This window comes from Musca autumnalis, unplaced genomic scaffold, assembly GCF_047663935.1.
Source record: "Musca autumnalis isolate F117 unplaced genomic scaffold, ASM4766393v1 scaffold_3, whole genome shotgun sequence".
Taxonomy (NCBI): Eukaryota; Metazoa; Arthropoda; class Insecta; order Diptera; family Muscidae; genus Musca; species Musca autumnalis.
Window position 1 is genome coordinate 192,429,829 of NW_027411866.1, and position 14,500 is coordinate 192,444,328.

The following is a 14,500-nucleotide window of genomic DNA, read 5'->3' on the forward strand; positions in this document are numbered from 1 at the left end:
CTTTTGGTCGCCTCAATCTCTACCTCTTTGAAGTTATCGAAATAATGGCAACTCTGTTAATAGTAATGAACCGTTATTGGCGCGTTGAGTTGCAATTTTCCTTCCATTCATTTGTGAAGTTTACTTTCGAAATTAATGTTTTTCTAAAATATGTATCGTGTTTATGAGATTTTCATTGCATTTTTTCAAGTTTATAAATTAAGCTAAACGTTTAATTCATATAATAAAATTAGTATTAATTTGTGTGCACGTATATTGGTTCAGATCGGTGCGTGTTTAATTTTGTTGTCTCAATGACTCGTTTATGAATGAACATGGGAATGCATTTTTTGGTAAATAAACAACAAAATGAGGGTAAGTTGTTGTATATGGGGGGCTTAAATTTCCTTTAGAGGCACCTAAGGTAGGAAGACCATATTTGCACCATAGGTAGTCCTTTCTATTCTGATTCCGACTATTTCCGACACGTGCCTCTAAAGGAAATTTGTTCCTTGTATATGCCTTAAGAATGCAAATATTTGTTACATATTGTGTTTTCATTCTAACATTGTAGATTTTACGTTCCCAATACTTGAAATTGTTGCATTCAACAACAAGTGCAGCCAACAACCGTCCACACAAACAACAAGAGCAAAAGGTAAGTGTATTTCATTTTGTTATTGTCCTGCTTAGTTACCAATACCCTTTTCCTTATTAAGAACTCCCAACGGGCTCCACCTCTCCACTCATCCTATAATCTTCGTAAAAGCTCGAGAGGAAAAAATGAACATTGCTTTGACAAAAACTACAATAATAACTCTAATGGAGCCACATTCCATTATACATCAACAGTAAGTGGCTATGCATTGAGACAAACACAAAGTCGAACACAGCGAGTTAATAGTATAACCAGAAATGTGATAGTCACTCGAGGTATTGCAAAGCGCACAACTTGCACCTACAAACGCAGTAGAAGAGATTCTGGTAGTTCGACTACGTCTTACTATTCCAGAAAATCTTCTTCTGATTCTTCGACATCTTCCAAGTCATCTTCATGCTGTTCTGATTCATCAACATCGTGTTCTTCGTCATCAGTGTGTTATTCAGCATCTGCATCTTCGCCATCATCATACCGTGCTTCCATAAGATCTATTGTATCTTCACATAGCCATGGAACCTCATCATCTTCTAGCAGTAGTAGCACTAAATCATCATCACTATCATCGGTATCTAATGATGCATCCTCTGGCTATGAAACATTAAATCGAAGTAGACAACAAGTTGCAACCGATAATGAATGTGTTGAAAAAGAAGTAACACACACTAATTTTAAACATATACACATTAAATTTTCCAATGTACCCACTGATATTGGAAATATCAATGTTAATGTTGAGTTTACCAAAGTAAGCCCCCAGTGGTTAAGCCAAGTCTATAATTCCTATGAAAATAACTTCTGGATTAAAATACCACGAGATGATCTTCATGGAACTAAAAAATGCTCTTGGTATTACCAATGTCAATTTTGTCAAAAATCGTTGTCTTCTTTTTATATCTTGAAAAGTCATCTAAATATACATTTGGAATTATATCCATATGTGTGCAAGATATGTTCTAAAAAATATGCTAGGCGAGGTGCCATAACAAGACATTTAAAAAGCATACATAAGATTTATAAAGAAAACTATGATTTATTTATTGGACAGTGATTCATAAAAACCTGTTGATCAGGCGGAATCAGTTTCTTTTTACTTTAATTTTTTACGCAATTCCACATAGATTCAAAACTTAGCAATGTATATGATTACAAAGATGAAATTTCGTATAATTTAATTTTAAATGGATTTATTTTTTAAGAAAAGTCAGTATTACATTTTGTGAAGATATGGACATTTGTATTTTTTATTTTTATAAATTTTCACACATAGACATATCCAGTGATATTGATCCTTTAAGAATATTTGTTAAAAATCTAAAAGTTGCCGGGAACCTGGCTATAAAATTACGTTTCCTTTTACATATAAACGTTAAGAGCGACTTGAAACTTGCCTTGTGGAATAGGGTCCTGCTTACATACCTGACTTTTAATTATTTCCTTGACGATATTGAAACCAATTCTTGACCCCGACTTTTTTAATAACTTTAAATATTAACCAATTACGTACTGAAAGTGAATATTGAAAATTGAAACTGCAAAATAGATATTTTGACAACTCTAAACTGAATAGGGCACAATTTTTGTATTTTAAAATCAATTTTAATAACATTCACATTAAATTTCTATAAAACGACCGACCTACATATAGAAAGAATAATTTGATTGAATTGTATTTTATTAATTTGACCATATATCAAACATCTTAATTTGACTATTATTATTTATTTTAAAAAATTGTACAATTTATGAAATACAAGTGTATGTATTGTATATGAATTCCCCTTTAATTTAATTGTACAAAAAAATCAATAAACAAATCAGTTCTTAAATGAAGTGACCCATGCATATTTTATTTTAAATAAGAAAAAAAAAAACTTTGCCACTCATTTGAATAGAGTTTTATTTAATTTTCGGAATTTTTATATTGACTCCATGGTATAAGTAAAGAGGTAGATTTAAATGAAAAAAATCTATAGAACCCTTGTTTTTCTTGAATTCCTAAAACTTCAAAATAAAAGCAACAAGTGGGTTTGTTTACAATCCATTTTTTGAGCATTTTATAAAAAACGCAAAAAATGAATGAAGAGTTAAGTTTTCTCCACATAATCGAGTTGTGAATATGATAAACTGATTGTTTCAATGCAAATCTCACCAATTTCTTCCATACAAATGGTCTAAAAACAATTTTAAAAATCATTGAATTCGAATGTTTTTAAAATTGTTTGGCATATTATTCAAACACCACACACACATACACAGTCACAGTTTGTTTATATTGTTTTGAAGTTTTAGGCATACTCGAATGAAAAAAATTAAATTGACATAAAGCTTTGGCTAACCTTTCTTATTAAACCATGATTGACTCCTTTTTCCGAACAAAAATAATGGTTTTAGACCAGTTTGCTCGAAATCCATTTTAGAAAATTTGGAGCCGACTTAACACTGTCGGGCAAACATACGGGCAAAATGTGCCTCATCAAAATAATGGTTTTAGACCCCAAGTATGTTTGGACGAAATGTGTTCCAGACAATTTGGAGTCGATTTAGCAATGTCCGTCCGTCTGTCTGTCTGGCTCATGCGGACGATAACTCTCGAACGGATGAACCGATTTGGTCCAAAATTTGGCTTTCGCAATATTTTGTCCAAACTTAGTTTAATTCAATTTATTTTCATAAATGGAAACCTAGCCCATAGGGCCAAGAGCGGTTCCAAAAGCTACAAAACATTTAAGTTCGAAGATGAGTTATATCGGTCCCCTCCTTCCGGTACCTCCCCCACAAAAGTTCGAAAATGTTCGGAAAACTTGTGCGCTCGATAACTCTTGAAGGGAGTAACCGATTTGGTCCATACTTTGCACATCGTTAAATTTCTACCAAACTTAGATTAGGTTCCAATATGGACTCAATGGATCCACCGCTTCGGGTACCTCCCACACAAAATTTCGGATAAGTTCATTTTAGGACCCGCTCTCGAATCGCCTTGATTTTTGTTGTAACAACTTGTATTCACGGACCTCCATACGACGGTACAAGTTTCATTAGGGGCAAGTCCATACTTCCTGAGAAAATATCCTGAATGTTGCAAAGAAACCCCTATGACACCGAGTGTAGTGGTTCGAGAACACGATAACTCTCGAACTGATCAACAGATTTGGTCCGAAATGAAAGTTTAAATTCACATAGGCTGAGGTTATATCTCTGTCGGCAAAGCCGACTGATACTTTTTTACTTGCTTAGTTGATATAATTATAATTACCCAGCAAACCAAATGTCTGATGTCCGACACGTCTGAACAATTTCGGAAGCAAAGTCGTTCAGATTTCGTTCCGATTTCTAAACGATTTTTCGGAGAGGAAATAGTTCAGATTTTGTACCGATTTCGTTCAGATTTCGGAACGAATGTCGGATAGAAATTTCCTTTCCGAATTTCTTAAGGATTTTCTTCAGATTTCGTTACGAAATCGGACCGAAATCGATCCGATGTCGCTGCGACATTTTGTTCCGAAATTATGTCAACCACTTCATACAACTTTCGTTAAGATATCGTTACGATTTCGGACGATACGTCCGACATTTTGTTCCGATTTCGTTACGAAGTCGGTACGATTGGTTTGCTGGGTATATATATAATTTTTTCTGCTTCCTGAATTAATGACCCAAAACCTATAACAACTAAAATGGACAGTAGACACGATAACTATCGAAAGTATTGATTCCCAAAAATAGATCCAGTTCCAATAAGGGGTATATTAAGTTTTGCCGTTCTGTTTGTAACATCCCTAATCATTTTAGATCCTACATATGTATTCTTGATCATGATATAGCCATGACCATCCATCTGTGGTAATCATTATAGTATCCGAACAGATTGAAGTAGGAGTATAAAATATCGCTCCTCGTTTTAATTTCAATTTCAATTTATTTCCATTTTATAATGCCCAGTCTTTCAACCTTAGGGCTGTATACTACATTTGAGCTTAAAGTAACAAATTGCATAACTTAATATAGTAGCTTAAAATTAATAAGGAAAGGCTGTTAAACTACTCCAATCAAAACTGAATACTCATCATAATAAAGGGTAAAAAAAAAAACATATAAATTTGCATCTCCTTACAGAAAACTTTTGATTTAAATCCATGAACTGAAACTACTCCAGCAAGGAGTGGGAGGGATGTTCAACTACTCCAAACAAAACATACAAGGTTTAAGAATTGATTGTATTAAAATAGTAAAATATATAAGTTATATAAAAAAAAAAAATCATATTAAAAAAAAAACTTTTGATTGAGTTGTGACTACTCCAGTTGTGACTACTCCAGGTATAGCCCCCAAAACAAGATGAGCGTTGACACGTCCATATTCATTAGAAAAGGCATTCGTTCGAATACATTCGAACATATCAATACTGTTCCTGCAAATCTTACATTGACAAATAGCGAAGTTAGAATGTTTTTTTCGGTTTCCTTTTTTGCACGAGTATATTCTGGACGGAATTCTTCTGCGTGAGAAAATCTTTAAGCGGTCTATCTTGTATTTCCACTAAACTTGAGTTGCGTTGTCAGTTGTCTGCGCGACTGAGACGAAATGTTGTACCATTAATGTCAACTCAACTGGGGTGGTCGATAAACATGTTATCGATCAGTGTTTTTTCAAACTTGTGAACTCTATTGGCAAAAAAAAAACGTTTTAAAAATAATTGCGCTTTGGATAACTCTTTTGTGTATTCTGGACAATATTTTAATATTTTGGCTGAGTTTTCGAGCAAATTTGGAAAACAACCCAAGATGGGATTATAACCTGCCCATTGAATCTTCGGATCGTCAAGTTTTATTTGCTGTCCCAAAAAATGATAAGTTCGGTGGAATTATTTTTTGATGATGAAGAAAATGTACAGGACATTGCATCTATTAGAAGAAATTTGAGGGACAAGTCGAATCCATTGGAATTGCCATCTGCACTGTAAGCTGATGATCATGTGGAAAGATCTGTATAATCAGTAAATTATTTCAGATTTAAGGCGTATTTTCGATTGCCAAAGGATGCCGTAGTTTACGTTGTGGAAACGTTAAAGGATGACTTCAAAGTAAGTTACAGATCAACAGCAATACCCCCACTTTTAAAAGAGTGCGCAGCGTCGCGATTCTTGGAGGACGGAAGTTTCCAAAAGTCCCATGGCAATGATTTCAACAATTGCATGGCTCAATCTACATTGTCGAGAGTATTAAAGGAAGTTGTCCACTTGATAGAGGACACATTGTGCCAAAATTGGATCGTTTCGAAGTTGACAGAGGAGGAAAAAAGGCAAAATAAAAACCATTTTTATTCAAAAACGAAATTCCCTGGTGTAGTTGGCTATATAGATGGAGGATGTTCGTCATTTGTACTTAAACTGAACCTACTGTATTTGTCACCAAATGTATTTGCAAAAGATTTGCTGTTGTCCGCTCCAAAGGCGATAAATTCACTTATTGTGATGGACCACCACCAATGTCGTTGAAGTTTATTTTATTTTGAGGCATTTTCTTTTTCAACATTGCTTTAAAGTGAATCCAGACTCTCTGCCACTCTTCAGGTGTTCGTGTTGGAGGTTCATGGCTGTTTAAACTGCCCGAAATGGATCTCCACGCTTCACGCTTCCCGAACTCCACGGGCTAAGTTTGGATTTTCACTCAGTTTATCAATTAATATTTCGAACTGCTGCTTTGTCGTTATTTTCACCATATTGATGCACAAAATTAATTAATGATGCAAAGAATCAATAATTGTTAACAAAATGTTTATTTTTCCCTTCTACTTTACTTCTTGTTTCTTCGAAAATGTTCACTGCAACTGAAAATTGGTGGTTGCTGAAAAACAGCCGCTTCGTCAACTGAGATTCGCAACTTCAGTTGAGAGTTGCCACACGTGGATCAATTTTGACAACTGGCAACGCCACTCAACGATAATTGTTATCGATGATCGACCCCTAAGCCTTGAAAATATCTGAAAATGATGGGGCAATACAAATCGTAAGGACTACATGCAATAAAAACTATAAGGAATTCACGACCAAGTTTCAACATTTTAGTGTGCTTAGCCTCAAAATGAGACCAACTACGTAACTTTTTGGCAGATTTTTTTCTTCATCTGAAAGTGAAAAATATTACCAAGTTTTGAGTTCGTCTACGAAAACTTGTTTTTATTAAAGCATTTTGCGGTGCCAACTCTATTTCGAAAACTAATAAACCAATTGTCATATATTTTTGTGGCCGATTTCGGGAAAAACACAGTTTATATGCTGCATACAAAATAAAATTAATTGTTCCCATCCAACGCTCATACTGAGCCAATATTGTTCCGATCGACTTAAAAATTTGACCACATATTCTATGTCTATTCTACTTTCTACTTTTTTTTCTGAAATTTATAAGTAAGGAACACCCCTTAAACTAAAATTCAGCGCTCACATTTTGAACTTAGGTGTGGTGAGGATAATATTATTGAAATATTTGAGATATATTGTGTACACCATTCAGCACGTAGGCAGATGGTTGTTGTTGTAGCAACGCATATATTAGTTCCTTTCGTGTTATCAAGTTCCTCTGTATCCAGACTTAAGAATTCTGCAACCTGGACTGGTTGCGTCCATTAAGAATGAGGAGACAGGTGAGTGGGGTTAGCTGGGCAGTTGAATAAATGCAGAGTATGGTGTGGTCTCAATCCACATGCTGGGCATATGTTGGGTATCGTGGCGTCAATTCTGGCCCAATACGAATTAAGGCGGCTGCATCGTCCGGATCGTAACTGAGCTAAAACCACTCGTGTTTGCCTTGGCAGATGGCGTTCTTCTGCTGGATGGATGGGGGATGGTTTCCAAGTACGGCATTCACACTGCATCTTCGTACTGCTTGCGCAACCATGTTGGTGTGAATGTGATTCAAGCCTGCCTGATAGGCTCGTTGATCTAGCGGTTCTCTTTTATACCGTTGGACCTCTCTCTCTAGATCATGAAGGTCTCTCCTGACGTGCCTGCCTGGGGGGAGCCTGTTCATTAAATCGTGACAGGGATGCTCACTGCGGTAACACCCAAGCAGGTACTGCATCTACAATATCTTATTGTGCTGACGCACCGGTAAAACCTTCGCCTCCTCATGAAGATGGTCCACTGATGTCATGAGGAGGCACCCTGCTGCAGTCCTCAGGGCGGCATTCTGGCAGGTTTGAATTGCGATGCGCTAACCTTTGCAGACCACGCTGGCGCCGCATAGCTTACCACAGACCGGCCTATTGCATTGTAGGTGGTCAACAAGGTTTCTTTATCAGCACCCCAGCCGGCCAGCGACTTGATATGTGTGGATATGGCGTCTAATCCTGTTGTAGTACTATGCATTTTCCGAAATCCATGTTGATGTTGGGCAACTGGAAAACACCTTCTCATCGTGGGGAGGAGTAGCGCCTCTAGGATCTTTGCTACTGGTGACAGGATTGAAATCGGCCTGTACGATTCACCTCTGCTGGCATCCTTGCCAGGCTACAGTAGCGGGACCACCCTGCCAACTTTTCAGGCATCCGGTACAACATGGGTGGCTAACGATAGGTTGAGAACACTTGTTAAATACTCAACTCCAGGTTCATCCAGCTGCTTAAGCATTACCATCGATATTCGGTGCGGGCCCAACGCTTTGGATGATTTAGCGTTTCGGATGGCATCTGCAACATCGCTCATCGTAAATTGTGGTGGTACCTCCTCGACTGGAAGAGATCTTCTTATACGGCGTAGCACACTTCTCTTCGCCCTATCACTCTCGGGGTGCCCTATGAACTGCCGGTTAAAATAACACGCGCACCTCTTTGGGGTCAGTTACTGCACCAATGTTACATTGCTTCAGATGGTCTAGCCACTTTTTCCGCTTATGTTTGCTCACTAGCCTGTTGACTTCAAGAGTAAGTTCTTTAACTCTTGGGTCTTCGGGGTTCGTACGACGAAGCTCATCACGTTCATTTGCTAGTCCCGTGGCCTCTGCTGGGAAATTTGGTCTTATTTCGGGTATTCGACGAGCAGTGTGTAGCGAGCAGCAGCTTTAGGCGGTGGGCAATTGTCTGAAGCGGTGATTGGTAAATTCTCTGAAACCTTGCCAATCAGATTTCCCATGGTTCAGGAAAGTACGGCGTTCAGAGGTTACGAAGTCGATGGATGTTTTCTGGAACTGAAAAATTAGCAAACGATGAGATTTCGTGCATGAAAATATTCTACAAAAATGTTTCTAGGAAAAGTTTATGTAGGGTCGGTCCACTAGGACAAGAATTGATATTGTCATGTTTTCATTGCCCTTTATCACTTTTACCCGGTCCTTTCTCATGAAAACCCTATGATTATGTATTTCATTGAATTTAGTATATACAATTGATTGTGTAATAAACTCGGATACACATGAACTATATCTGATCCTGGGTGACATATCCGGTTATTTGATTGTCTACATTTAAAGCCCTCATTGAGTATATAATAAATCATAGAAGAAAAATTCGCCGTTTGTCAGACTTCTGAGTTAGAGCGGGATGAACCGTGTGAGGGGGTTGTAGCGCAAGATAACTCTCGAAAGAATCTGCCGATTCAGTCCAAGATTTGGCCTTAGCAATATTTTGTCCAAACATAGTTTAAGTTTGAAGATAAGCCATGGTCCATTCCTTCAGGTACCTCCCCCATAAAAGTTCAAAAATGTTCGGAAAAATTGTTCGTGTGGTAACTCTTGAAGGGAGTGGCCAATTGTTCTATACTTTACACATCCTAATATATTTACCAGATATAGATCAGGTACAAATTAATTGTTCCACAAACATCCCAGGCGGGACAGGGGAGACTTCTCTCATATCAATGAGTGCACCCCGATTCATATTAGCTCAATGAAATGGGACCTACTGCTTATCGCCGAGTCCGAACGGCGTGTCTAAGACACCACTTGTAGAGAAGTTGTACAAGGCTGAAATACTCAGAAAATGTCGCCAACATTACTGAGGGGTATTTTGCCACCGTTGAAAAATGTTTGATGTTGACTGGCCGGGGAATCGAACCCACGACCTTTAGCGTGCAAGACGGATGTGCATACCATTGCACCACGGTGGCACCCATCAGGTACAAATATGGACTATATTTGTCACTCCATCCGGTACTTCCCACACAAAATTTCGGATAAGTTCACTTTAAGACCTGATATCGAATCACTTTGATTTTGGTTGAAGCAACTTGCATTCGCTGCCTCAATTACGATGGTAAATGTTTTTTTTTAGTGTAAAAACTCCTATACCACCATATTTAGTGACTGGAGATCTCGAACCGAATACTGCGTTCGTCCACACTTTGGATATCGTAATATTTCCTTCAATATTAGATGAAATTCGAAGGTGGTGCTTATAGGTCCACTTCTTCCAGTACCTCCCCCACAAAAAAATCGAAAATATTCGCGCGATATCTCATGAACGCAGCGACTGATTTGGTCCAAACTTTGGATCTCTAAATATTTTGTCCAAACTTAGTTTATGTTCAAATGTGGGCCATATGGGCCCAATCCTTGGTGTACCACCCACACAAATGTTCAACATTTTTGGTCTGTTCCTTTGGACATGTTTACCGAAGGTTTTCATAGTGGCCCGGTTTACAGCGATATTATGTTTTTCGTATGTTATAAAAACCCTATCTATCGATATCCCCGCACTTAGTTTTAGCTTTAATCCAATTTATATTTTTGTCGGTTCATATGCCCAAAATTTTGGAAATCCCAATAAATATTTTTTTTTTTTTGGAAAAAAGTGTTTCACTCCACGCAGGCTGAGGGTATATATCTGTCGGCAAAGCTGACTGATAATTTTTTTCTTGTTATGTTTAATTTTCAATATACAGTATAGTCTCGATAATCCGGACACTCGTTAATCCGGACACTAAAAGTATTCATTCTGTAGACTCGGTAATCCGGATACACGACAATTTCTTACATCAATAATCCGGACACTCATTCGTTTTCTTCTTACTTGAGTTATTTCTGTTATTCATTTTATTGTTTGCAATGTTAATTTGGTTTTATTTATTTATTTATTTATTCATATTTCGTAATTTCAAAGTCCGAGGACCACATTAAAGAAATTAAGTGACAACTAGCAATAAAAATATACATAATAAAAAAATGAAAGTGACATTAATCTAACAACAAAATGAATAGTGCATGTAAAAAACTTTGACAGCCAGGATAAGACATTTAAACAAATAGGCATTGGGATAACTATTAACTACTACAGCTCACTAATGACAACCCAATTAGCGAAAGTAGCAGTTAATATATCCACAATACACACAAAAAACTACTAAAATCTGCTCGAAATAGTTCCAACATAAAATTGAACATGACATATTTAAAGCATCATACAAAACATATCCTGACTATCAAGTTAAAAAAAAAAACTTACATAAATAATTCAACCACAATAAAGAGTAAACAATAAAATATTTTATCATGAGTATAAAAAAGTAAACAATGAAGGCAATTAATTTAGCCATAAACATTTTTAGGAAAGAATGAATACTACTCCGGTAACTGCCAAAAGGCAGAAAGACAGCTGTGCAATCACTATGAAATAACATTCATTGCATTCCTTACTTATAAGAAATCGGCGCAGAGCTTTTTACGGTAAGCACAAGGCGACAAATTAAAAATTCTTAAGCACATTGGTAATGTATTATATGTTCTAGAGACTCGCACTTGAAATGACCTCTCTAGAAAAGGCGTTAACCTCGGAATTATTAATTGGGGGTTCCTTATTGATCTAAAGAAGACAAACTCATGAATTAAAAACTGCGGAGACTGACACCTTATTATGCAGCATGCTGCGTAATGTTATAAAATCGCGAAAACTACATCCAAGACAATCACACACAAATGAAAACACATGTTGACGTACATTAAGTGAATATACAAAACGTATAAGTCTATTAAACACATGCTGAAGTTTGCTAAAAACAAACCCCAAAGCCCCAGAATATACTTCAGCACAATATAGAATAATAGGCATGACCAATGCATTACCTAACTTTTTCTTAATTTCCAATGACAGAGAGAGCTCAACACTGTACAACTTCCTTAAAACAAAATGAACTTTTGAGACAATAGAGTTAACATGTGAAACAAAGTTTAAATCAGTATCAAGTGTAACACATAAACACTTAACATGATTAACAAGTGAGCCAAGGCTATAGTCGGGTCGGGGCCGACTATGTGATACCCTACACCACTACCCCTGATCATAAGCTTTTGACTAATAAAATTCAAAATATTAAAATTGGGATAGCTTAGCCCCTTTGCTCTGAATGTCTACATTAACACAGGTAAATTTTTTTGAAACGCATTTAAGTGCATCGACATTACAACCCAAATAAAAAATGGAAAAGTGGGATGTATGCCAACCATCAATAGGCTTCTTTCTGTTCCCCAAAATTTCGTGAGGGTCCGATCAAAATTTCGTAGTGTGATTGCACAAAAATGGAAAAAGGGATGCATTACCGACTATTGCGATATCTTCGTTGTTTGACCACCTAAAGGTGATATTTTCTACTTTCATCAGCAGGTTTTGATATACCCCTTTTAGAAGCAGAGATATTTGCTTTGAAATAAAACGTTGACTTTTTCTCCAAATAAGTTTTTTGCCCATTCCGACCTCTGAATATTATCCGACCATCACCAAAATCAATAGGCTTCTTTCTCTGTAGGATCCCCATTAGCCCCAAAATTTCGTGACGATCCGATTAAAATTGCGACCTGTAGCGTGATTACAAAAAAAAAAATGAAAAAAATGTGATGTATTGCCGACTATTGTGATATCTACGTTATGTGGCCACCTACGCCAACCTACTTTGTATCACTGTAAAGATGGGATTTTCTACTTTCATAGTCAGGCTTTGCTTTTGGAAAGTCCCCAACCAAAGCTGTGATATTCGTCATTATAATTAAAATTGCAAAAATGAAAATTTGGGTTCTATTAGCGACTATTGCGATATATTCGTTGTTTGATCACATACGATAACTTACTTTACATAATTAGAAAGGCGATATTTTCTACTTTCATGGCCAGGTTCTGCTTTTGGTATACCCCATATTGAAGCTGAGATATTCGCTTTGGAAAAAACGTTGTCTTTTTCTCAAATTAGTTTTTTTGCCCATTACGACCCCTAAATATTATCCGACCATCACCAAAATCAATAGGCTTCTTCATCTGTGTGACCCCATTAACCCTCAAAATTTCGTGACGATCCGATCAAAATTGAGACCTGTAGCGTGATTTCCTAAAAAGAGGAAAAATGGGATGTATTACCTACTATTGCGATATCTCCGTTATTTGGTCACCTACGCTGACCTAGTTTACATCATTGTAAAGACGGGATCTTCTACTTTCACAGCCAGGCTTTGCTTTTGGAAAGTCCCCAACCAAAGCTGTGATATTCGTCATTATAATTAAAATTGCAAAAATGAAAATTTGGGTTTTATTTGCGGCTATTGTGATATCTTCGTTGTTTGACCACCTACGAGAACCTACTTTACATCATTAGAAAGGCGATATTTTCTACTTTTATTGTCCGGTTTTGCTTTTGGTATACCCCGTATAGAAGCTGAGATATTCGTTTTGGAAAAAAATGTTGTCTTTTTATCCACATAAGTTTTTTGCCCATTCCGAACACTAAATATTATCCGACCATCACCAAAATCAATAGGCTTCTTCCCCTCTGGGACCCCCATTAACATCCAAAATTTTGTGACGATCCGATCAAAATTGCGACCTGTAGCGTGATTACAAGGTTTAGATGGACAGACGGACTGACGGACGGACACACATAGCCAGATCGACTCAGCTCGTCGAGACATTCATTTTGGTATATTTAAGTATGGGTCTACGACCATTATTTCGATGCGTTACAAACTTTTTTGCCAAAACCAACTTATAATACCCTCCCCACATAGTGGTGTAGGGTATAACGAACTCTATATCATGATTATTAATACGGACAGACAAAGGCACATTAGAGCACAAGCCAAACTTTAAAGCTTTAGATTTAGCCACACTAATTGAAAGCTTGTTCAGCTCCATCCACCGACCCAAAACGGTCGCTGTATGGTTGACAATAGACTGTAGAACGTCCGGAAACGCAGATCTACACTTAAACAAGATTTGTATATCATCAGCATAAGCAAACGGTATACAATGCTGAGATGCAATTGCATCAAAAAGATCATTGGTATACAAAATAAACAACAAAGGTCCTAAAACAGACCCTTGGGGGACACCGCTCAACACAGGAGACAATCGGGAAGTACAACCGTTGGAGGAATCAATATATATATCGCGAAGAAATGTAGGAAGACATTAGACAACAAGCATCACGAGAAAATCCATAGGCAGAGCTAAGCTTGCGAACCAACACAGAATGATTTAAACGATCAAAAGCCTTCTCAACATCCAAAGAAAGAAGAACGCAGCAATCATTATTACTTACGAAACTTCTTATAGAGTCAGTGAGCCCAATTAAAAGTGAGGTCGCACTGCGATTGCTCCTAAATCTTATCTGACAGTCATGAAGCATTCCAGCAGAAGAAATGTGGTCCTTGATTTGGAGCTTTATGAGACGCTCTACTACCTTCGACAGGATGGGCATTAGAGAAATCGTCTATCGTCTATAACTACCACTGGAATCATAATTCCTTGGACGTACTCCCACGAAACAAATTTGCATGAACCGTGGCTTTTATTCTCCTCACAACCCTCTTTGCTTTATTTCTATGCTTGCAAAATATTCTCCAATTATCAGGAGTTGAGTCCTCCAAGTAAGCTCGCCATGCTAAGTCT

The 14,500-nt window shown here is 37.1% G+C and overlaps 1 protein-coding gene across 1 annotated transcript; it reads left to right on the top strand.

Annotated features, from left to right (window-relative positions):
• Positions 1–62: 62 nt before the first annotated feature.
• LOC141396854 (uncharacterized) lies at positions 63–2,523 on the top strand. Its single transcript, XM_073972529.1, has 3 exons — positions 63–354; positions 554–637; positions 699–2,523. Exons 1-3 carry the CDS (start codon positions 349–351, stop codon positions 1,686–1,688), a joined length of 1,080 nt encoding a protein of 359 aa, XP_073828630.1. The 5' UTR covers positions 63–348; the 3' UTR covers positions 1,689–2,523.
• Positions 2,524–14,500: the final 11,977 nt, after the last annotated feature.

Coding starts and splice junctions, on each gene's coding strand:
- LOC141396854 (XM_073972529.1), top strand. Junction 638..698: donor ACAAACAACAAGAGCAAAAG/GTAAGTGTATTT, acceptor TTCCTTATTAAG/AACTCCCAACGGGCTCCACC.